This window comes from Chlorocebus sabaeus, chromosome 17, assembly GCF_047675955.1.
Source record: "Chlorocebus sabaeus isolate Y175 chromosome 17, mChlSab1.0.hap1, whole genome shotgun sequence".
Classification (NCBI taxonomy): Eukaryota; Metazoa; Chordata; class Mammalia; order Primates; family Cercopithecidae; genus Chlorocebus; species Chlorocebus sabaeus.
In genome coordinates, this window is record NC_132920.1 from 34,191,950 (window position 1) to 34,217,479 (window position 25,530).

Sequence of the window (25,530 nt, forward strand, 5' to 3'; positions counted from 1 at the left end):
TGAGCTTAGGTTTATAGGAGGTCTGACCGTGGCAGGACCCTCTGAGCCCCCACTGTGCCCAGGACGCTCTCCTTGCAGCCCTTCTCCATCCTCCCTGGCATGGCTCTCCCCACCCCACCTGTCTCAAAAAGTCCTCCCGTCATCCTGCAAGGCCACCCCTCAAACAACCTCCAGATCACTTGCCTTCAAGGACCCACCCCTGCCCGCCACTTGTGGGATGTGCCCACTGGTGCAGTCAGCCTGGGCGGGCTGAAAAGAAAAGGCCTCCCGTAGTAGGAGCTGGCTTGTGCCTCCCCCACTCCCTGCTGTGGGGAGACAGTCAGAGGTCCCCCAGGCTGTCACGGTGGACGCTCGGCTCCAGACAAAGAAGGAGAAAAATCCTTCTCCAGAGCCCTGAGCCAGCTCCCTCTGGTCTCCAGGCCGGGCCTCTCAGGGCCCAGCCAGCCGGCCCTGAGGCCAGCAAAGACATAGGCACATCCTCGCTTTCTCTTTTCCTTAAAAAAATTTTTTTTTTTAATTTAAAAAGAGAGGAAAACAATGAAAAGACAAACCCTAGGAATTCAAGTGGAAAAATCTACATTATGGCAAAATGTGAAGGCAGCAATTTCCAGCGGGGTAGGGGGTAGGGAGTTACACACAGGGACAGGGGCAGGAGAGCAGGTCCCCCCGGCTCCCGTAGGGGAGGACAGAGGGGAGGACAGAGGCTGGAAGCTACCCCTGGACCCTCATGGGCATACACACACACACACACACACACACACACACACACACAGCTCCTTCCTTCTGACTCCCAAAGCCAGGCCCTTCCCCAAACCAGCTCTTAGAAGGGGACCAGAAATAGCTGCTCAGAGGGCTTGGTGACTGGTGACTGCTACTTTTGTTTTCAGCTGGGAGCGAAGCCTGAATGTAAATAATGGAGCCCAGGCAGCAGTTCTATGGCCAGAGGGGGTTTCAAGGTACGAAGGACACCAGGCCGCAGCAAAGGCCCTCCCCATGCGGCTGCTGCAGAGTGAGCTGGGTGCGAGACACATGAGGGCTGGGCTGGCTCTGGCTGGGTCTGGGACTGCACAGAGGGCCAGGTCTGGTTCCTGTCACCTGTCACCCCCACCCGTCTGTTTGTGACCCCGCTCCCCAGCTCATCAGTCTCCAGCTGCCCAACACACTCCCAGCTTTACAACCCTTGGTGGCCCCGTGTGTGTGTGTGTGTGTGTGTGTGTGTGTGTGTGTGTGTGAACCTAAGCGCCTGCATATCCTCCCAGGAGGGTCTCCCTGATGTACCCAGTGAACCTGGGTTTACTGCAACATCCAGGACCACCCCAGTCCCCACCAGGATCCACTCATTTGGCTACGTCTGTGCCCCCAACAGGCCTCTGCATATGCTGCTCCCTCAGCCAGGAGCACCCCCACCTCAGCTGCTCAGCCACCCTCTGGCTCCCTACCCAGCTCTTCCCTGGCTGGGCTGCATTTATCTCCCTGGGGCCTGTCTTTCTGCTTGGGGCCTTACGGAGCCCAGGACCCGTGCAGGGCCTGCCCAGGACAGTGGTAATCCACATTTGCTGGACGAATGGAGACTGAGTTCCTGACTGACAGGTTTTTGAGGGGACAGCTTGGCAGGAGCTGCCAGCATGGGCGTGAGGGCAGAGGCTCTGTAGGAGTTGGAGGTGGGCATCTGCACCTGCTCACACTCTCCCATCCCCTCGGTGACCTCCCCTCTGAGCTACCACCTCCTTACATGCTCAGGCACTGGACACCCCATTTGAGCCTGGCATCTACTTTGCTCTGGTCCACAGTGATACTCCATGCTCAGCGTCCACACGCGTACCCACATGCACCTGGACGTCTCCCTCCGTCCTGCCTTCTGCTGGGATTTTACTTTCTCCACCAAGACATCAGTTCCTTACCGTGAGTGCTCGGGAAATCAGCCTGCAAAGGATGAGCAAGTGAAGAAAAGTGCACGCTGGCTGTGCAAAGGGACTGGGTCACAAGAGCCCTGCCTGAAGACAGGTGACAGCTGATGGTTTAAACTCCACCTGAGAGGGCTAGTGTGAGGGCCCAGTGTAGTGGTGTTTGTGCAGGTCTGCCCCCGGGAGTCAACACCTCTGGGGAGGGAGCAAGGCCTAGTGGGGTGGGGCTGCTGAGGCAGGACGGCAGGAGCTCAGAGGACAGGGGCCTCATCATTCAGTCAGGCCAGGACCCAGGACCCAGGGCTGGAGAGGTCCACAGAGGTGGGGACCAGGGCACCAGGATTGTCCAAGGCAGCACACACATCCTTTCCCCCCTGAAGGCTCTCAGCACCCCCACCACACCCCAGCCCCCCCCCCCCCCACACACACACACAGCAATGCACCACCACAAGCTCACAAAGTCTCACAGTCACACACGCTCACCAGGGACACAGCTCCCATCACTTATGGACCCAGTAAGAACCTCGTACAGCCTCACAGTCACAAAGACGGGCACAGGGCCACACGCACACACTGACACAGTCACAGATCCCATAGTCCCACAGCCATACAGGCTCACCCAGTCACCACATAGCCTCACACAAACACACACACCACACCCAATCCCATCACATCCTCCACATACACACCCACAAACTTGGGCACACAAGTCATGTAAATCCCCAACCTGACACATTTGCACCCAATTATAACTTCAGACAACCCCCAGCCACACACAGACACACACCTACACATCACCACACAGATACACACCACACACATCACCACACAGATACACACCACACACTCACATCACCACACAGATACACACCACACACATCACCACACAGATACACACCACACACTCACATCACCACCCAGATACACACCACACACACATCACCACACAGATACACACCACACACACATCACCACACAGATACACACCACACACACATCACCACCCAGATACACACCACACACACATCACCACCCAGATACACACCACACACACATCACCACACAGATACACACCACACACACATCACCACACAGATACACACCACACACACATCACCACACAGATACACACCACACACACACATCACACAGATAAACACCACACACACATCACACAGATAAACACCACACACACACATCACCACAGAGATACACACCACACACATCACCACACAGATACACACCACACACACACATCACCACACAGATACACACCACACACACATCACCACAGAGATACACACCACACACACATCACCACAGAGATACACACCACACACACACATCACCACACAGATACACACCACACACACATCACACAGATATACACCACACACATACATCACCACGCAGATATACACCACACACACACCACAGAGATACACACCACACACACACATCACCACACAGATACACACCACACACACATCACCACACAGATACACACCACACACACACATCACACAGATACACACCACACACACACATCACCACACAGATACACACCACACACACATCACCACACAGATACACACCACACACACACATCACACAGATACACACCACACACACACATCACCACACAGATACACACCACACACACATCACACAGATATACACCACACACATACATCACCACGCAGATATACACCACACACACACCACAGAGATACACACCACACACACACATCACCACACAGAAACACACCACACACACATCACCACACAGATACACACCACACACACACATCACCACACAGATACACACCACACACACATCACCACACAGATACACACCACACACATATCACACAGATAAACACCCCACACACACATCACACAAACACCACACACACACATCACCACACAGATACACACCACACACACATCACACAGATAAACACCCCACACACACATCACACAAACACCACACACACACATCACCACACAGATACACACCACACACACATCACACAGATAAACACCCCACACACACATCACACAAACACCACACACACACATCACCACACAGATACACACCACACATACACCACACAGATAAACACCACACACACACATTACACAAACACCACACAAACACCACACAGACACACATCACCACACAGATACACACCACACACACACCACACAGATAAACACCACACACACACATTACACAAACACCACACAGACACACATCACCACACAGATACACACCACACACACATCACACAGATAAACACCACACAGACACACATCACCACACAGATACACACCACACACACGTATCACCACACAGATACTCCCCACACACACACCACAGAGATACACATCACACACACACATCACACAGATACACACCACAAACACACACATCACCACACAGATACACACCACACACACACATTGCCACACAGATAGGCATACACCTACATCACCACACAGCTACATACCACACACACACACCACCACATATCACCACACAGATACCACACACACACCCCCCACATCACCACACAGACACACACACACACACATCATCAGATACACACCACACACACCCATACATTAGCAGATACATATCACACACACGTCACCACACAGATACATACCACACAGATACACACCACACACAGACACACACCCACACTTCACCAGATTCACAACCCCACGCATCACCACACAGATACACCACACATCACTCCACACAGATACACACACATCACTACACACCACACAGACACACCCACACATCACTCCCCACAGATACACACACAGTCACATACACACCACACACAGACACACACACACCATCATACCACATGCAGAAACATCCACACATCACCATACACAGTCAGATACGCACCACACACAGATACACATAACCCCACACAGAGTCACAGATACACCACACACAGACACAGGTCACCCTGGACAGTCACATACGACAACCCTGCCTGACCCGGCCAACCCTGCTCCACCAAGTACAATCAGGCAGTGCCCACCACGACACGTCCGCACCCGCACCCTCACACCGCCTGGCGGCTCTCACACAGTCACCGCACGTGCACCAAGCACCCCTCCAGCCCATCTCTTCTTAACTGAGAAAGGCCTCCTTGCTAAGTCTCCCCAGCGAATGCCCCAGTTAGCCTCAATCCTTTCCCAGAAAGGCCCTGTGAGGCCCTAGCATGCGCCAGGGCCTGGCAGAAGCTCACATCCCTCACGTCGTTTGGGGGCCCAGCCACACCTCAGCACAATTAGCACCTCCTCCCTTGGCCTGGTCCTCACTGGCTGAGGTGACCATGGAGGGGCCTGTGGTCCAGCAATTGGACGGAGGGGACGGCACGGCCATTCATGGAGCAGCTCTGAGGCCGGCACATTGAGGCAAAGCCCTCCTTTTGCCTCTGAAACCCCACCCTCTGCCACCAGGCTCTCCATTCCCGCCCGTCCCTGCCCCTGCCAGGGGAACGGGGCTGGATCTCGGGGTGCAGGGGCACCAATGGGGCAGAAGAGGGGGACACAGACATACGAGAGCTGGACTGGTGTGACATGAGGAGGCAGAGTCTGGGCACAGACAGGGCCATGTCCCATCTCAACCACCTACTGCTTCACGATGAAAGCCATGTTGCCCCCTCTCCAACCCTCCATTTCCCCTTCTGTGAAATGGTATGGTATGAACCCCGTCCCCCAGACACAGCAGGGTTACGGTGAGGACTAGAGCAGATCACCTGTGGACAGGCTCAGCCCCTAGGGGATATTTTGGGGTATGGAGGAGGATGCAGGCCTTGGAGGACCTGCCAAGGCAGCTGTGGGGCTCAACATCTCAGAGCTGAGCCCTGCCGTCCCCCCGACAGGAGGCCGCTGGGCAGCGCAGGCGGTGTGGCTCAGAGCTGCATTATTCATGGCGCTAGGCTCTGAGCAGAGGGAAATTTGCTGAGTGATCGACTTAATGTCTTAACACAAACCCACTTAGGCAAAACACCTCTGAAGCAAGAAAGGCAGAAAAATAATAGAAAAGGGAAGCCATGGTGTTTGAGGCAGATGGTGGCAGGAGGGGCCTGGATGGGGCAGGACACGAAGAGATGGCTGGTTCGTGGCCGCCACCAAAAGCCCTCCAGAGGCCCCCACCCCAGGTTTGCTGTCCCCACCCTCAGTGGCTGTGCCCAGCATTCACTGATGAGCGAATCTCACCCATTTCTTGGGTTCAGTTCATGAAGGTAAGGGAGTCTGCCCAAGGCTCGCACAGCAGTGGGAGGCCAACCAGGAGCCAGACTCGAGACTGCTAGTATGGGTCAGGGTCCCTGCCGAGGTCATGTCCTGGTCCAACCCGTGGGCAGTGCGGTGGGGCTGTGGCGAACAGGGCCCTCAGCCTGACTGCACGGCTCTGTCCCCGCCTCAGGCCACGGTCAAGGCGGGGACACCGTGGAGTGTGGCTGAGGATACTGGAGGAGCCACTCACAGGACAAGACCCCCAAGTTTATTCCCATCTTCCCCAACTCCAGTGACACTCTGGTGGAGGAGGTCACATCTCACCTTCCAGTCCTCTCCTCCACCTCACTTCACCTCTACCACAGCAGGACCACTTTCTCCAACTCAGCCAGAACGTTCCCCCCTAGAGCCTTTCCCAGTGCTGGTCCCTCTGCCGGAAATGCCCTTCCCATGTCTCTATCTGCCCAGCTCCCTCCAGCCTAGGGCCCCACTTCTCTGCCTCTTCCCACATGAAATATCCCAGCCCTTTGCCACAGTGGGAGCTCATCGCGCCCGCCTGCTCCTCTCCACTGCCACTTGCCATCCTCCACTTTGTGCTGTGGTCAGTTTTGGAACTGGCCTGCTTCAGGTTCAAATCCCAGCTCTGCCACTTCTTAGCTGTGTGACTTTGGACAAGTTCCTTAATCTCTCTGAGCCTTGTCTCCACATAACAAAGTGTGAAGAATAAGCAAGTTAATATACATAAGGTGCTTAGAACAGTTCCCGGCACATTGGTGCTCAGGAAGTGTTTATTATTATTATACTATTATTGTTGGTTTCCTCCATCAGCCCATGAGCCCCTTCAAGGGCAGACTGTGTCTTTCCCATTTCTAACCGCCCAGTTTCCAGCAGAGTGTAGGATGCTCAACCGACGATAGTTGAAATGAACCTAGTTTCCAACAATGTTGTCTCCCCAGTCTGTTCACCCCAGATACCCTGGGAATGGGAGCCAGCGCTGGGCTGGTGGCAGAGACCCCGTGCTGGGGCAGAGAGAGGCATGGGGAAGATGACCTCGAGGCACAGTCAGGCCAGCAGTAGAGCCTGGCCAGGGTTAGAGGCCAGCAGCTGGGCATGTGGTTTGGCCAGAGAAGAACAGACAGTGCAGGCTGAGATGAAATATTTAGGAGCCCACATCCCTTGGAAGTGGAAACTGACAAGCAAAATGAAATGTTGAGATATAATTACCCAGGCAGGCCAAGCATGTCTGCCTGCTAGCGGCAGGCTCGGCGCCCCTCCCACCCACCCACTGCCACAAGTAGGCATTGGGTAATGAAGTCCCCCTGGACCCTTCTCCTGAGCTAGCCCTTGCCTCTCCTCTTCAGGCCAGGCCAGGAGGGAGGGGTGGCAAAGAACCCAGCTCTGGCTCCTGCAGGCCACTCCTTTTGGTGGCAGAATAGCAAGAAATACAGAAAATCGGGGGGCTGGGTCAAGCCCCAGCACTGGATATAACCAGATGATCCCTTCACTCCACCAAGCTTCTTCAGCTGCAAAATGGGACTGCTGGCCCATGCCAGGGAGGGGGGACCAAGAAGGTGGACGTGTCAGCTGGCCTTGGTGGAGGGGGTGATGAGAGGATGCCTTCCCGAAGTAAGCACGGCAGCAGGGACCAGCCTCACCCAGGGCAGCAGGAGAAGCCTTCTTGAGACACTGGGCTGTGAGGACTCAGGTTGGCACAGCTGATGGGCAGATGCTGGGGGCTGGGGCCCAGATGTGAGCCCTGAGCTGAAGAAGTCCTCACCCCAAAAAACTTCCCCAGGCTCTCAGCACTGTTGGGAAAAGGCTTGGAGCCTCAAAGCTTGGGGGCCTGCTTGGCCAGATAAGGGGAATGGGGGGTGGGAGACAGGAACCAGGTAGGGAGGGAAAAGGGATTCCAGGCCTGGATCCTGGGAGCAGCCTTGAACAGGGTCAGGAGAGCCTTGGGGCGCAAGGGCAAGGGGCAGGGGCTCTTCCTGTATGCTGTAGCTGGAGCTGGGGGAGGGGTGGGTAGCGTCTGCAAGTTTTTCTCAACAGACATTTGGGGTGGGACAACTTTTCACAGTGTGGAACTGTCCCATGTTACAGTACAAGGGACTAGACACTCAAGTCATTGTGATAATCCAAAGTGCCCCACATATTTCCCCACATTTCCCACATGTCCCCGGGGGTAGGGTGCAGCTGCCCAGACTTGAAAGTTCCTTTCTGATCTAAACCAGAGAGGGGCCAGGATTTGCCCGAGGCTGACCAGCACGTGCTGCGCTCACACATTCTGCCCAGGCCCCTCTCAGGCTGGCTTGGGAGCCCCAGATAGCTCAGTGTCCCTGGGGCAGGTCCAGCCATACCTGGTAGCAGCCAGCTGATCCCTCAGGCCCTAATTCACGGTGCACCCCCACTCCTGTCAACACCATCTTTCCAGACCACAGCCCCACACCTGCCATACAAACCTCAGGCTGCCCAGCCTGGCCCTTACAACTTTCCACTAAAACTCCAGTCCCACCCGGTCACTCCCATCCCTCACACCTTCAGTGGCTCTCACCTCCCTCAGGACCAAGTCCAATCCTCAGCCCTGTCCTGAAGGGCTCTGCAGGACTGACTTCATCCACCCCCAGCCTCCTCTCCCACCCCCACCTCTAACAGCATCTGCAGTTTCCAACATACGTTGGAGCCTTTAGACAGACTCTTTGCTCTGCCTTTGGTGTCTAATTCACCTTCCCAGACTCTTTTCTTCAAGTCAGCTCCATCTGTTCTTAAGGATTCAGCTCAGGTCCCCTCCTCCAGGGGAGGAGGGTATGGGTATCCCCAAGCTCCTCCTCCCCTGGGCGCTTATAACAATCTCAATGTCTCAATCACTGCACTTAGCACAGTGAATGAAAGTTACTGGACTAGATGCCTCTGCGCCCACCAGCCTCTGACTCCAGCAGTGGCCACTGCTGGGCCCTGGATCCACACACTGCCAGGCACAGAGCAGTCACTGTCACTGACTCAGCAACCCCCAGTGCCAGGAGCTGTCCTAGATTCTGTGGGTACCACCAGGAATAGGACAGATAAGCCTGCCTTCATGGAGCTGCCATCCATCTGTGAAGCCAACAATAGGGACGAGAGAATGAACAAAGGAATGAACACGCTAGTTAGGTGGTTAATTAATTAACACTTGACCTACTGTCCGGAAGGCTCCTGGCCCCATCTCCAGCTGCTGTTCCTCTGTGCTTCCCGTCTTCCCCCACTCTCTCTTGCCCACCTTCTGCCTCTTCTCTGTCTCCTCACAATACACACTCTCTCCCATCATTGCACAGCCCCTCATGTTCACGCAGCACTCCCAGTCAAGTAACCTTTCTACATGTTGAATCCTGAGCTCCTTCCAGTACAACCAGGTCCTAGGTATTACGACCATTTTACAGATAAGGAAACCGGGCCCACCAGCCAGAACCCAGTGCTGCAGCCTCCACCTTCCCTTCCTCCACCCCATCTTCTTTCCCGCCTCCACCTTCCCTTCCTCCACCCCATCTTCTTTCCCGCCTCCACCTTCCCTTCCTCCACCCCATCTTCTTTCCCGCCTCCACCTTCCCTTCCTCCACCCCATCTTCTTTCCCGCCTCCTCCTTTCTATCTGGCCCTCCTCTCTGCTTCCTGCCTTCTGGGTGCCCTGACAAGTGGCCTCTGCTCTCTCAGCCTGTTTCCTACCTGTAAAATGGGGTGGGCATGGAGGCTTGGGGAGATGGTCACAGGGCCTCCACTGTCCCCTCTCCCGCACACCTCCGCAGCCCCTACTGCATGGCCCTCTGTTCACTCTCCGCCCTCCCTCCCTTTTCTCCTCTTACTTGTCACTTTGTCCTGCTTCCTCTCCTCCCCATATCCAAGGCCTCCCTGGGGCCCCAAGACGTCTGCAAGAGTCGTTAGCTTTCCTTCTGGCTCATTAAAAAGCAGAATTTGCATAGAATATCCATATGATCATTCTGTCTACCGCAAAATGGGGCACAGATATAATGCAGCATGTAAGTGAGGAAGAGAGGAGAGGACAGTTACAGCGGGAGGCTGGGAGAACCCCCACCAGGAAGAGGCCCAGGCACTCTCCTGGGTCTGAGGCCTCAGAGGTAGCCCCTCACTCCCAACAGCTCTCACTAGGCCTTTCTGTTGGCTAATTCCTATCTCTGTAATTCTTACAATAACCAGCAAAGTCGGAATACAGCTGTACCCATATTACAGGTGGAGAAACCAAGAGCCAGTGAGGAACAGTGGCTCGTCCATGGACACAAGGCAAGTCTGGCAGGCCGGGGAAAGCACTCTCTGCCAGGGCCAGCCCACCCAACTCACGTCACCTGCTGCTCTTTCGGGAAGGCTGCCCCTCCTGACTCTCAGAAGGGAGGCACACAGCCAGGACAGCCCCCCGCCACCCTGGGACAGGCCCACCTCCCGTGCAGGTCTCTCCCATCACTGCTTCTCAAGGCAGCCTCCCCTTCCCCAATCCTGCCTGGCTTTCCCCTCCCTGCAACAATAGTTTAGTCAGAGACACAAGAGATTTTTGGAGACAACTGCTCCAAACCTCTCATCCCAGCTTCATTGTCGCATTCAGACCTGCCTTGTCCCAAAAAGAATTCGCAGCAGTGCCCAGAAATAAACATGTATAGCTAAAAAAAAAACTGGTAACAAAACCAAGGGGAAGGAACTGAACTTCACACATGAAGACCCACTCAGCATCCATAAGACTGGCCCAAAAAGGGGCCCTTGGTTGGGCTGGAGCCAACCAGGACTTCGCAAGCAGCTGACCTTGGGGCAGACTCACTATCCATGGTACTGAACCCAGGAGTGCTGTGCCTGGCCTGGCGACCCCTCACCCTCCAGCCCTCTGGCCACAGGCAACCCAGAAGCAAGGCCAGTGGGCCCAGACTTCAAATACACCCCAAATCTATCCCTTCTCACCACCCCCACCCCTGGTCCAGGCCATTGTCACTTCTTGCCTGGACTACAGTGGCCTCCACACTGGCCCAAGGTCCCACTCTATTCCCTGCACAACAGCCAGAGGGATCACGACCCTCCTCTGCTCCTGACCCTCCAACGGCTCCCAGCTCACCCAGTACAAAAGCCAAAGTCCTAACAGGGCCCCCCAGGGCCCCATGCAATTTGCCTCCTCTGCCTGTATGTCTCCCTGCCTCACTCATTCTGCCCCTGCCTCCTGGTTATTCTCCAAATGCCGGGCAGGCACCACCTCAGGGTCTTTGCACATGCCAGTTCCCCTTCCTGGGGCCCTCTTCCCACAGATCTCCACCTGGCTAATACCCTTGCTGCAGCTGGGGATCTGCCAAAAGTCACCCCTGCAGAAAGCCAGGGTGAGGACCGAAAGTCCGTCAATCTTGCAGGGAAGAGTCTCCCCTACTTGCCCCTCTCTGTCCACTTACACTGCTTTGTTCCTCTTCAGAGCAGCATCTTTCACAGCTAGTATCTCAAATTATAATTATACAGTGATGTGTTTGCTTATTCACTGCAAGTTCCTCCTGCCCTCTCCCCAAGTGTGAGCCCCACAAGGCCAGGAGCTTCATCTGCTTAGTCCATGGCCATACCCCAGTGTCCTGGTCCAATGCCTGGCATACAGTCAGTGCTCAATAAATATTCATTCTGCAGATGAATGAATTACTGTGGAGGAAAGGGATGCAAAGGCTGGAGGGCAGAAGGAAAAAATGGCCACGCCCCTCCTCACCGGCCATACCCCTGGGGCAGGTCTGTGGGATTGGGAGGCCCGGGTTCCACCTTCTGAGTCCCTGAAAGTCCCAGAAGCACAAGGGGAGCCAGCACCAGAGGAGTGGCTGCCAGGGGATTCGGCCCTCCCAGACCACTTTCAGAAAGGGCCCCTCACGGCCCATACATGGTCATGTGGGAGTCACATGTGACTTGAGGACTCCTGACCCACTTCTCTCTTCTCTCTCTCTCTCTCTCTCTCTCTCTCTCACACACACACACACACACACACACACACACACTTACCATGCCAAGGTCTTCCAAGCTTCACACCAGGTGGTGAAACCAGGGACCCTTGGAGATTACCCTGCCCCCATCCCTACCTCTTTCCTCCCTAGCCCTAGAACTGCTGGCCTCTGTGGGGCAGGGCCTTCTGAGGCCTGCCCATCTGACAAGCCCACCAGGGCTTCCCTGGGGAAGGCCAGATGAAGGGAACCAAATTCCCCACTTAAAAGGAGGACCCCATCTTCCCACCTTCGAGCTCCAGAGCAAGGGCAAGTTTCGGAGTCGCGCAGGACTGGCTACAAAGCCCAGCTCTGCCCTGACAAGCTGGGAGGGCCCAGGCAAGCCCCTGGGCACCCTGGGCTGCAGTCACCTCCTCTACAGTGGGGACAATGCTCAGGGTTTCTGTGCAGGGGCTGAGGCTGGGGCCGGGGAGCAGCGTCTGTCATGATAGTTCGTGAACATGGCCTCAAAGTGTGCGTATTACACACAAGGAGCCTCAGGGGTCTGTACACAGGCCAGGCCAGGCTGGCTGTGAGGCTGGCATGGGAGGCTGGGTCTGTTCAGGCTCAAAGGCTCTGGGAAGAAGGAAGAGGGACCAGGTTGGGGAACATGGAATATCAAGGCAGAAATGTCCGCATATACCATTCATGCCCACATACATGAGCCCACTGAGGAAGGCACACAGTCCGTTTTTGGTCTTACAAATGAAAAACCAGAGGCTCAGGGAGAAGTGAATCGTGTAGGGTCACATAGTGGTGGAGGTTGGGGCTGAGACTGGGACTCAGGCTGCTGGACATTCCCACCCGCCCCAGGGCACTCAGTGGGCCCATGTAGGCCTGAGGTGGGAAGTGCTGGGTGGCGAATGTGAGACAAGGAAGGAAATGGTGGGTTCACAGGTCCCTCCAGAGATGCAGAGGAAAAGGCAGATGGGGTTTATCTCAGCCACATCTCCAAGGAGCTCAGAGTGGGCACTTGGAGTTCCAGGAGCCCCACCCCAGCCAGGAAAGCAGGCAGAAGTCCAGGGTCAGCAAACAGGTGAAGATGTTTTCCTGAAGGTCAAGGCCCAAACCCGAGCAGGGGTGAGCAGGGCAGCAGCCTTCACCACTTGCCCTTTAGCCAAGGGAAGACACTGGAAGGGTCCCTGTCCAGTGGGAGCCTGGGGGACAGACCCCAGTGTGTTCTGAGTGAACAGGCTCAGTGAGGAGAAAGAAACAACAGAAGAAAATGAGCTTGAAGAAAATGGGGTTCCAGTTGAGAGATTTGTCAAAAACATCAAAAAAAAAAAAAAAATCAGAGGCCAGAGGAGGTAGGGAGCAGCAGGCCGCTTAGGAAGTAGCTACTCTGTGGGCTCCTGCCTGGGTTCAAAAACAAGACACACAGGAAGCCAGAGACCAACTGTAGTGCTTGACCCTCCATGTGGCAAAGTGAGACAGGAAAGCCACGAGAAGTCAGTGAGGGATGTGAAGACCTGTGCCGTGGGGGATCAGAGGTCCCCTGATATGTTGGCTGCATGCTGTCAATAAAGCTGAGGCTCAGAGAGGGAAAGTTACCAGCCTAAAGTCACACAGCCACCCAGGGACAAGAGCCGGGACCAGAACTCAGCCTGCCTCCCAGCCCAGGGCCCCCTGCCCTGCTCCTGTTCTCTGGTTAAGAAGTAAAACAACTAATGCCTTCGGGAGCACCAGTGCTCGGTGCAGTGCCCGGTCCACCCGGCAAGCGCTTTATAGCTATGCGTGCATTTAACCTCACAACAAGCTGTAAGGGAAGGACTATTACTATCCTTGTTTGACACAGGTGGAAACTGAGGCACAGGGCCCCTCGGGGACTGTTTAGGGTAGCACAACTCATGATGGCAGAGCCAGACTTGAAGCCACGCTGTCTGCCCCAGTGTCTGGGCTCTTGGCCACTCTATTCTCCTGCATCACTGGGGAAAAGGACCGGATTCAGAAGGCCAAAGCCACAAAGGGGCTGCCACCAGCAAAGGGAATTTTTTCAAACCCCAAAGGAATCTTCAAACACATTCCACAAAGGAGGCTGTGAAAGAAAACGTTGCTTCCCGTCAGGAGGGAAGAGATGCAAATTCAGAGAAAAAGGGCTCAGCATCTGACGTCTTCCTCCTATCATTCCCATCAAGCTTAGAGGCGAATGCAGACGGGAGCATGTCCCCGTCTGGACAAGCGCATCAGGCAGAGGGAGCCAGGAAAAGTGGCTGCACTGAAAGAAAAGCAGCAGGCCCGGCGACACCAACCTGGGGACTTACAAAATGCAGAGGCGTCAGGCCCTGCACAGGTCAGAGTGGCAGAGGAATCCAAGCAGACAGGCGCAGTCCCCAAGGCGCACCAAGCAAACGCGTGGTTCATCTTCACAACGGAACGGAGACTGACCTGGCAATCACGAGCAATCACATTAACAACAACACCTTGCCAATCTTCAAGCCCCGGCAAGGAGACCCAGCTGGCGAGTGGTGGGTCTCATGGCTTGGCAGGGGGCGCCCATGCCAGGTCCACTTAATTTCCACCCGCAGCAAAGTGATAGGTGGCGTACAAGGGCAACGGAAGGCAAGATGGGTCTCAGGTCTAGAACGGCTTGGTTGATAGGTTAGAACGGGAGGTTCTGGCTGCAGGGTGGGGCCCACTCCCCCTCATCCTGGGAAAATGCAACGTCAGAGGGCAGAGTGCTCAGCCTTGGGCTGCAGGGTCCCTGGGTCCCAGGAGGCAACTGGTGGAACAGCCCAGAGGCCTCTCCCTTTGAAGCTGCTAAAAGTCATCTGATACTCGGATACAAGCTAAAGCCAGCAGCAGCACCCCTCCCTGCTTCTACCCCCACTCAAACACCTGCTCCCTGCTCATTTTGACCATGGTTCATCTGATGAGGTGGGAAGGTTGCACGCTCCAGGCACTGCCACCATGCAATTGGCCCCAGTCATTCCTGAACCAAAACGCCAAGCCCTGAGGGGTCAGCGCTGACATCCACTCCTTTAGGCCTTGGGGGAAGCTTCCTTTCTGGCACTCCTCTGACAGACACATTCTAAACAAGTAGTTTTCAGTGGGTGTCTGAGGGTGTCTTCAGGACGGGCCCAAATTGTGGGGAACAGGCCTTTGCTCTCATGAAGGATGCCTAGAGCCAAGGCCATGGAGGGCGAGAACACAGCCTGTCTGTGCCAGCTGGACCTCAGAGGCAGGCTACTGTAGCCACTCCAGTCACAGGTAAGAGGAGGAGGCCCAGGGAACAGGGCTGGTCATCTGTTCACTCTTCATTCTGTAGCGTGTGCTGAGGCCCTGCTATGTGCGAGGGGGGGCGGGGGGCACAGAGCTAGGTGGGGTCCTGTCCCTCCCTGGCCTCTGGAGCCGTCAGTGGGGTGAGGACAGAGGGAAGGGTCAGCAGGTACTGTGGCCCACCTGAAGGGGCTTCCCAGGGAGCCTGCGAGGGAAAAACTCCACCCCCGCCTGCTCCACCAAGGAGCTCAGCTCTGTGTGGGACAGGGCAGCTGAGGGGCGCCTGCAGGGAGAAGGGCCTTGGCTCTGAGCCTCGATGGCAAGGGGACCCCTCAGGGCCCTGAGCGAGTTGGGCCCGACAAGCGGAGATGGTCAGCCAAGCCAGCATGAAACATTTCAACATGCGGTGTTGGACTAAAAGAAACTCTCCTCGGCCCCACCTCAAATGGCTCCCTATCCCCTCCCCACCCCACGGCCACAGGAGCTCCAACCCAGGCCTCTCATCGCTTCCATCTGCCTGTTCATTCACACCTCCAGGCTTTTGTTCCTACTGTTCTCCCACCTGGTGTGCCCTTTCCTTCCTCCTCTTGTCCAAATACACTTCCTGCAAGCCCTGCTTGCCTGCCCAGCCTGGCTGGGCTAGAGCCCCTGCAGCCCTGGGGTTTGTGTCTTCGCTTCAATGGACACATCACCACATCCCTTTTTTTCACTTATTCAGGCAGGCTCTGCTGAGCACCTACTGTGTGCAGGGCAGGTGCTAGGGCTGGCTGTGCATGGCTCCTCTCATGCCCACCAAAAGGGCCTGAGAGCAGGGCCTGCAGCCTGTCTCTGTCTCACACCGGGGCTGGAACGTGCCCAGGGAACAGGGCTGGTCGTCTGTCCACTCATATTTCACTCTACAGAGTCATATGCTATGCTGCGGTCCTCTATGTGCAAGGGAGGGCACGGGGCACAGTACAGGGCGAAATAAATCTAGGAAGTTCCGGCCAGCTGGAGACTCAAGCTGGTGGAGGACTGAGCCACTTCCCCTTCCTGCCCCCCGGGGCAGCAGCACTGCAGGAAGAAGCACCCAAGGCCAGCAGTGAGGAATGGCACGAGGCGCACCCCACAGTTCACCTAACGCAGCTGCTGACAGGCCCCGAGTTCCTGCTCCCTCCCTTATGTCTCTAGGAATGGATTTCTGTCCTCAGTGAGTCAGTAGAGAGAGGAAGGGGAACAGCCAGGGAGCTCAGTGGGGCAGGAGGTGGAGGTCCCAGGTTAGCCTGGCCTCACCCCCAATGCCTACACTCTGTCAGCCTCAGTTTGCCCCTTTGTTGGCTGGGAGAGCAACTTCTCAGGTCTAGGGTTGGGAAGAGAGCTAAAGAAGAAGTGAGTAGTTGGGGGCTGGATTTTGCAATTAACCATTCATTCAACAAACATTTATTGAGCAACTACTATGTGCCAGGGCTGTGCTAGATGCTGGAGATGCAGCAGAGAACAAAACAGATTAAAATCTCTGCCTTGGTGGACCATACACAAACAAATAAAAAGGTATTAGTCTGCTGCTATAAAGAAAAACAGAGCAGGGTATGAGGACTGGAGAGTAGGACTGAGGCAGGGGCTGTTTCAGATAGGCTGTTCAGAGGCCTCTCTGAAGGGAGACATCTGAGAAGACACCTGAAGACACCAAGAATGCGGGCCACGTGGACATCATGCAGGAGAAGCTTTCCCTCAGGAGGACCAGCCTGCGCAAAGGCCCTGAGGTGGGCTGATGCCTGGAACATTTGAGGAGCTGCAAGATAGCTGGTGTGGCAAGAGCGAGGGAGAGGCGTGGAAGGAGGCAAGGCCAGAGAGTGAGGAGAGGCAGCGGAACAGGTACCCTTAATGCAAGTGGTGCCAGCTCCCTTGGCTCTGGCTGCACAGATCTTCACCTCAACCCCGTGGAGCCTCCGTAGATGGGGTGCTCCATTTACAGCCAGGGACGCCACATGCAGAGAGTCTCACAGCCCACTGGACGAGGAGCTGCCCAGCCCGGGCCTCCTGCTGCCCAAGCACTGTCTCCTCAGTGGGCTGTCAGCCGTGCCATGCCACTGTGCTGACAGAGGCCATCTACATGCAAGTCTGATGCTCAGCCCTGGGAGTCGGAGCTAGAGGTCAGATCCAGCAACAGCTTGACTCACCCACATCTCTGGAATATCAATGGAGGGCACAGCAACACAGCCAAGAGGTAGGGCCTCAGAATTTCCTGCTGTTCAAGGAATGAGACATCCTCCAAGGAGCAGGCCAAGCCCCCCACACTCCTTCCTGCCACACCCAGAGAGGCCATCTTGTTTCCACCCTTGAGGCACAGATGTACCCAGACATGCTAGACATACTTACGTGAGAGGACTAGAGACAAACTCCTGGGTGACCCTGTGGATAGGACTTCCTGCCCCATGCACCACAGAGGGTAAGTTCAGTGGCTAGGGAGAGTATCTGCCGGATTCTAATCCTGCCCCTGCCACTTACTAGCTGTGTGGCCTCATGGGACTTACTTAACCTCTCTGAGTCTCTGTTTAGCCATTGGTATAATGGAGCTGTCTTGAGAGCTAAATGAGGTAATATGTACAAAGCACTTAAAACAGGCCTGGGCCAGGTGCAGTGGTTCATGCCTATAATCCCAGCACTTTGGGAGATGGAGGTGGGTGGATCACTTGAGCCCAGAAGTTTGAGGCCAGCCCACACAACATGGTGAGACCCCACCCCTACAAAAAATGGAAAAAAAAAAAAATTAGCCAAACATGGTGGTGTATGCCTGTGGTTCCAGCTACTTGGGAGGCTGAGGCAGGAGGATTGCTTGAGCCTGGGAGGTTGAGGCTCCAATGAACTGTGATTGTACCACTGCACTCCAGTCTGGGCAAGAGGGTGAGACTCCATCTCCAAAAAAAAAAAAAGGCAGGCATGGTGGCTCATGCCTGTAATCCCAGCACTTTGGGAGGCCAAGGCGGGTGGATCACCTGAGATCAGGGGTTCAAGACCAACCGGGCCAACATTGTGAAACCCCATCTCTACTAAAAATACAAAAATTAGCCAGGCATGGTGGCGCATGCCTGTAGTCCCAGCTATTTGGGAGGCTGAGGCAGGAGAATCGTTTGAATCCGGGAGGTGAAAGTTGCAGTGAGCTGAGATCACACCACAGCACTCCAGCCTGGGTGATAGGGCGAGACTCCGTCTCAAAAAAAAAAAAAACCTACCACATCTGTGCCCACGTCTGTGCCACCCGCTTGCCACTGCCTGCCTTTCTCCCTCCTCGGTGACTCACTGGCGTTATCTCCAGAGCCCAGGCAGGGCCTGCTCTGCATGTCTAATCCAGCCCTGGTGACGCCGTGGAGGAGCCTGGGAGGGAAGGGCAGTCTCCTTGCCTTTCCCTGGTGCAGCCTCGGCCTTGACAGGGAGGAAGGAGTCCTGGCTGCAGCCAGAAGGTCCACACGTGTCCACACACACACACACACACACAACCGCCCACACACACACACAGACCCGGCCTACAGATACCCCACCAAGGCAGGCCTGCCAGTCACATGACCAGAACCTCCCAGACATGCACCCCTACACAGACACACACACGCGTGTGCGCACACACGCATGCGCACACACGCACACGCACACACACGCACATATGCACACACATGCGCATGTGCACACGCACACACACACGTCCTGGCCTAGCTGCCTTTGGAGTTCACCTTGCTGCCTTCTCCCCACCAGACCAGCCATCCCCTAAGAACCAAGCTAGGCTGGGCTCCTGTAGTTTTGTCTCTAGCCCCGTCCCTGGACACACCTGTATTCCCAGGTAGGGCACAGCACGGGGCCCAGCACTTCCCAGGTCTCCCAGGACTAGCCAGGCCCCAGGTAGGGCTGGGACCCAGACAGCCAGACCCTGACAAACCCTCCGGTGTGCATCCCTGAGCTCCTGCCGGCATGTGCCAGGAGCACATTTCTCTCCTTTTTTTTTTTTTTGAAGATGGATTCTTGCTCTGTTACCCAGGCTGGAGTGCAGTGGCATGGTCTTAGCTCACTGCAACCTCCACCTCCCTGGTTCAAGCGATTCTCCTGCCTCAGCCTCCCAAGTAGCTGGGATTACAGGCTCATGCCACCATGCCCAGCTAATTTTTGCATTTTTAGTAGAGACGGCATTTCATCATGTTGGCCAAGCTGGTCTCGAACTCCTGACCTCATGATCCGCCTGCCTCGGCCTCCCAAAGTGCTGGGATTACAGGTGTGAGCCACTGTGCCCAGCCGCATATTTTACTCTTATATCCTGCTTTATTCCCATTTCACAGATAAGAAACTGAGCCCAGAAAGACGAAATGACTTTCCCAAGATCGCACAGCCAGTCAGCGTCTGAGCCAGGGCACAGGTCTGCCTGAAGGAGCCTGACCTCTTATGCACCTGCCGCCACTTCTGCAATGCAAGCTGGAGAAGACAGGGCATATAGGTAGAGTGCCTGGCCTGACAGCCCTAGCTCCAAGTCCTGCTCTGGCACCAGGCTGGTGACCCTAGGCAAGCCACATCACTGCTCTGAGGCTAAGTTCTCCCATTTGCAAAATGGGGACAAAACACCTAGCCCGCTGGTGTTGCACTTCGCTGCATGGTCATTACCAGGATCTGTAATACTCACAGGGGGCATCTGGTCCAGGCAGGGCTCAGTCAAGGGCCACAGGATTGCCCAGAGCATGTGTGGACAAGGGTGGAGGTGGTGAATGCCAGTGCCAGGACCTCCTTTAGGCCTGGTGCCAGTGGCCCAGTCAATATTGAGCCACTCCAGGTGCCACCTATGGGCTCCCCACCTGAAGGACAGAACCAGGTTCCCATCCCAGCTCCTCCGTGTTCTGGCTCTGTGGCCTTGGGAAAGTGACCCGCCCCCTCTGGCCTCCATTTCCCCATCTATAAAATGGGCATAGTCATGCTCCTCTGAAGGACCCAGAGCCCAGCACACAGTTGGCACCTAGGACTCGCTCACCACAATTCCAACACGCATCCCAGCCTGGCCAGCACGCTCTCCCCACCACTCCCCTCCCCGGCGCTCCTCTGAGCAACTCACAGATGATTTATACTTCAGAGGATGAATCAATACAATATACAGCCAAAGACATCTTTAATCTTTCGCAGGGATTAGGCTACAAGGTACAGCGGCCTCTTTCTACCAGCCTCTCAATTCTGATTTCAATTTGGCCAGCTGGAGTGCAGCTCTCTCTCTCCCTTTCTTTTCACCTTCTAAAAGATGTTCCTCCAAATCAAATTTCATTTATTGGGTTGCACGGGGAGATCTAGCTGACTAACCTGCCCTGGGCAGGCCCCCATAGGCTGTTACACACTGGCATGGGGTGGCCTTGGAAGTTTGGGGACGTGGGAGGCCCAGTCAAGCAGGAAGCCAGGACCTCAGGGAGGTGCAGATGGTGCATGGGGCGTGGCAGGCACTGTGAGGGGCACCTCTGCCAGGACAGGAGTGCCCCATGCTGAAGGCCTTCGCAAAATAGCAAATTTTAGTTTTCTAGATCATGAAGTCCTTTTACAAAATCTTGAGTAGACTTTATTTTTTCTAACCACCCAATACTTGATCAGATGTTGACTTAAAAAAAAGTAAACAATAGGCTTACCTTCAGCCAAAACACAATGCCCAGACCGCACCCGTATCCCATGCCTCTCCTGTCCCTCCAGGCTGTGTGTACACGGGCATGCCTGTGTGCCCCTGTCATACCCCAGCACTCGCACAGGGGCTGGCCCAGGTGGGTCTCAGTGAGCACGCAAATGACAGAAGACAGAGAAGACAAGAGTACAGAAACAGGTGAGACCTCTAGTCCCAGAGCCAGCCCTTCTGGGTTCACATCCCTTCTCCACCTCTTACTTGCTGTGTGGCCTGGTGCTAGCTATTATTCAGCCTCTCTGTGCCTGCACTTCGTCTCCTGCAAAATGGGGATGAGGCAGCATCTACCTCGTCTGGCAGGAAGGACTGCCCAGGACAGCAGGTGCTGGGCACAGAGGGAGGCCTGCATGAGCACTGGGGGTGGCTTTGAGGTCCCTCAGGGCAGGGACTGAACACAACTGAACACAGAGACTCAGGGCCCTCGATCCCTTCCCCCATCCTATACCTTTGTCCCTCAATCCTGCAAAGGTCATGCCTTGAACAGAAAAGGCAGGAGGCTGGTGTGGGGAAGGGTTCAAGCCGCAAAGGAGGAAAGGAACCAGCAGAGTAGGGTAGGAGGTGCCATCCAGAAGGAGGTGCCCAGGTCTTGGGTCTGAGCAAAGGAGGAAAGGACATGTGGGTAGCCCGAGGGAGGGGCTGGGCTCTGGGGTTCTGAGGCTCTGACACTGTCTGCCAGGGTCCCCAGGTGCTATTGCCAGCCCGCCTGGAGGTGGGAGTGGAGTACTGTTCACCTCTGCTTCCTTTTGCTCTGCCAGGCTGCCGGAGTGCAGAGTGGCCTGGAGCCTCAGCCATCAGTCAGCGCTGCCCCACTTCCCACCGCCCCGCCGCCCCCTCCACCAGGTGGAGGCACACAAGCAGCTTCAGCAGTACAATTAAAGAGGCTTATCTGAGATTTATAGCAGCATTATGCTCACGGGGTGTTATCAACGGCAGCCTCTGGACACTCTGTAGTCCTTAGGAAAAGCAATTAGAGTCCTGAGACCATGAGAGTATAAATATACAGACACCATCACCCAAGGTCTCAGGCGCTGGCGAGCTGTGTAAAGGCAGGGCCTTGGGAGAGACTAGGGCCAGGGCAGACGGGCCCTCTCTGCAGGAGGTGGGTCTGCCAGGAGGGAGAAGGGCCTCCCCGCTTCCCCCACACACCACAACAGGGCCCCGAGGAAGTCACAGGCACCATCCTTCAGCCCTACAACCTCCTAGGAGCCGTCCCATCTTGGCTCACCCCAGCCCAGGTGAAGGCCCCCCAGCCCAGGGTTGCCTGCTGCTCCCAGATGCCCACAGCTGCAGCCCACGCAGCCAGCCCTCCCAGGGCACCAGCAGAAGCAGAGACCCAGCCAGGGTCTCTGCTAGGTGGGTCTCTGCGGGCCCTGCTAGGTGGGAGTCACCTGCCAAGGGGTTAACCCTTGTTACTGCTCAGCCGCTTATCTCTGGGGACACCTGAAAGCTTTATCACAGAGCATCTGAGGACAGCAATTTAAGGCAATGCAGCAAGCTTAATGGGGGAAGGTGGCATCAGGGTATAAGGCGAAGACCTCGAGGAGAATAAATACTTGCCAGTTCCTCAGACTCCACCCACAGGGACACCTTCTTCACTGATGCCCAAACCAGCACAGGTCACCCACAGCCCTTCACCCCTCACCCCCAGCACAGACAGGTCAATTTTAGGGGCTCCAAATTCCTCATTCCTCTGAGAGCCTGCCTGGCTGTCCACCCATCTCCCGAGTCCCTGACAGCCCTCTAAACAAGGCCCTCGTCCCCACCCCGTCCCTTCCTCTGCTGTGAGGACAGCGGCCGCCCTGCAGGCTCCCGCACCAGGGAGGTCAACAGTGCCCTCATCTGCACACCCACATCTGCGAAGGCCTCATACCTGCCGTGCACAGGAGTCACCCAGAGCCCAGTGAGGCCATGGGCCAAACCGCAGGGCTCAAAGAGGAGGACAAGGCCCACCTGGCAACAGCCAGGCAGTCGGAGCCCGCATCAGGCCCCGGCTGGGGGCTCTCGGTGGGTCAGTCACACGCCCCCAAGCCCGGCATGACCCTGCAGCCGGGTGCTTGACTCACCGTCCTCACGGGACTTCTGGATGAAGGCCTCCACACCGCTCTCGCCATAGCTGCCCTCCGAGGCCACTGTGGACACGTAGTTCCACTTGAGGGCACGGACGATGTCCACCATGGCCTGGGCCTGGTACGTGTCCGAGGGCACCACGCGGGAGAAGAAGTCGTAGCGGCTGTTGTCGCTCAGGTCTGGCGCGGTGGAGGCGTAGCTGATCTGGGGTATCTGAGGGGCGAAAGGGGCTGCTGAGGGTGGCGGCTGCCCCCACCCCGCCGAACCAGCCCCACTCCCCTACACACCAACCTCCCTCTGGTCCCCACAGCCTTGGGACCACTACAGCCCACCCCTCCCCATGGGTGCTGCCTCCTCCTCCAGAAAGTCTCCCAACCAGCCTCCCTGGGGTCCCCAAAGACACTCCAACCACACGCAGGTACACACACGCACACACATACACAAGTACACACACCACACACACATCCATCCTGGGAGCCTCTGGCTGCCTCAATTTACACAAAGAGTTCAAAGATCCCAGCCCAGGGAAAATCCCCACATACATGAGATGATTCAGCCTGGGGATTTGGGTGTCAGGAGGGGCCCTGAGGGGTCAGGTGGCCCATCCCATGTCCCCAGGCAGCCCCTCTGTTCAGGACCCAGCAGACCCTGTCCCCACAGCTCTCTGCCAGCTCAGCCTCCTTCCTCGTGCCCTGCTCAGAGGAGATGGAGCCTCGATTCCAGCTCCCCCGTCCCCCACTCCACCCCCAAGGATGGAAGCCCAGGAAGCTAGCAGGCTGGGCTTCAGGAAGTCCCTTCTCTCTGCAGCTGGGGACACTGAGCCGAGAGAGTCACCACCCTGCTGGGTCCCACAACCTCTCCAAGGCAGAGCTGACCCAGGGCCCTGCCCCAGCCCCAGGGCTTTCTAGTTACAGGGCATCTTCCTGCCTCCACAGGCCTCACCTGGACCCTCCCCAGGCAGGCATGAGACTCAGACCCCATGCCTCCTGTAGATACACCCAACCATCCCCAGGACAGGGAAGGGGTATGGTCCCTCCTCTCCACCCCTCCCTTCCAGGGCCCCACCCACTGCTCTGCTCTCCTGGCTGGTCAGGGCCTGTGGGGTCCACTTGCTGCTTGGCCCACAGGAACACTCCTCCTTCCTGTGTGCCCTCTGCCCGCTCAGTTGTCCAAGGGGACAGGGGTAGGGAATGCATATTGATCCCGGCTGGCGTCAAAACTAAGATTTTATGCCCCTAAGGAATCACTCAGATTCAATCCTGGCCAAGAAACCTGTGGCCAGGACTTCAGGCCCAGTGGTAACCGTGGGTGGGGAAATGTTCCTGGGACAGGAACATTTGGGGTGCACCTGGCAAGTGGTGCCAGGTGGGAGGTTGGGGGTGCACCTGGCAAGTGGTTGCCCACTTGGCTAAAGCCTAATGTGTCCCTATCCCCGGGACCACCTCCCAGACCAGTCAGCTCCCCTCCTCAGGACAGGGCAGAGCTTCTGCCAACCTAGAAGCCCCACCTCAATATCCCAACATTCAACTCTGTTCACTTCAACAAATACTTTATTGAGCACCTATGATGTCCCGAGTGCTGAGGACAGCAGTGAATAAAACACTCACAGAGCTTCCTTCTGGTGGGAGGAAAGGAGCAAGCAAGCTAACAAGTACCGGGACCATTCTCCACAGCCATGAGGCCTCACAGAGTGGCATAAGGGGGTGGGACATCAGGGTGGCAGGTGGCAAGGCCAGGAAAGGCCTCTCTGGGGAAGCGACGGCCGAGCAGAGCCAGCATGAGCAAGGATAGGAAGGTGTTAGAGCCCAGGGAGTGGCAGGTCCCTGCGGAATGAGCTTGGTGTGTGGGTGGCCAAGCAAGGGGCCTGTGTGGCCGGAGCAGAGCAGGATGGGGAGAGTCAACGCGTAGTAGGCCCACAGCCTCTTAATAAACGGACAAATGACAATAAGGAAGTTGACTGGGGGCAGGGAGGGTCCACCTACCCCTGAGAATGCCCACTGCCAAAAGCATGGCCCAGATGGCTCACTGTCCGCCTCCCCTGTGGGAAAAGCCCAAACCACTGAGACTTTCACGGGTGAGGATGTGGGTAGGGGAAACAGTTAACTAGCTTTTTGGATTTTCTAAGCAAGGGTTAGAAACCCTAAGTTCTGAGTGCTTTGCCTGAATTCCCTCATGTGATCCTCACAGCCTTAGGGAGACAGCTATTGTAATTATTCCCATGGTGCAGCTGAAGAAACTGAGGCCAGGGGATGTGAAGTAACTTGCCCAAGTTGTTTTTCAGCTGGTGAGAGGCAGAGCTGGGATTTGAGTTTAAGCAGTGTAGCTCCCCAAATTCTACTTGAAACTGTCTCCCTAGGAAGTGTGGGAGGAGCTGTGGAGGGAGGCTGCGGGGAGAGCAGACAGGAGAGAACCTTAGGGTTCTAAGCAGAACAAGGATTAAC

At 56.0% G+C, this 25,530-nt stretch overlaps 1 protein-coding gene across 1 annotated transcript in view; it reads right to left on the bottom strand.

Annotated features, from left to right (window-relative positions):
* GRM4 (glutamate metabotropic receptor 4) overlaps positions 1–25,530 on the bottom strand; it is a 126,373-nt gene that overhangs the window by 46,000 nt on the left and 54,843 nt on the right. The window contains exon 3 of the mRNA XM_038005984.2: positions 23,086–23,302. Coding sequence (XP_037861912.1) covers positions 23,086–23,302 — 217 coding nt within the window. The remainder of the gene's footprint in view (positions 1–23,085; positions 23,303–25,530) is intronic.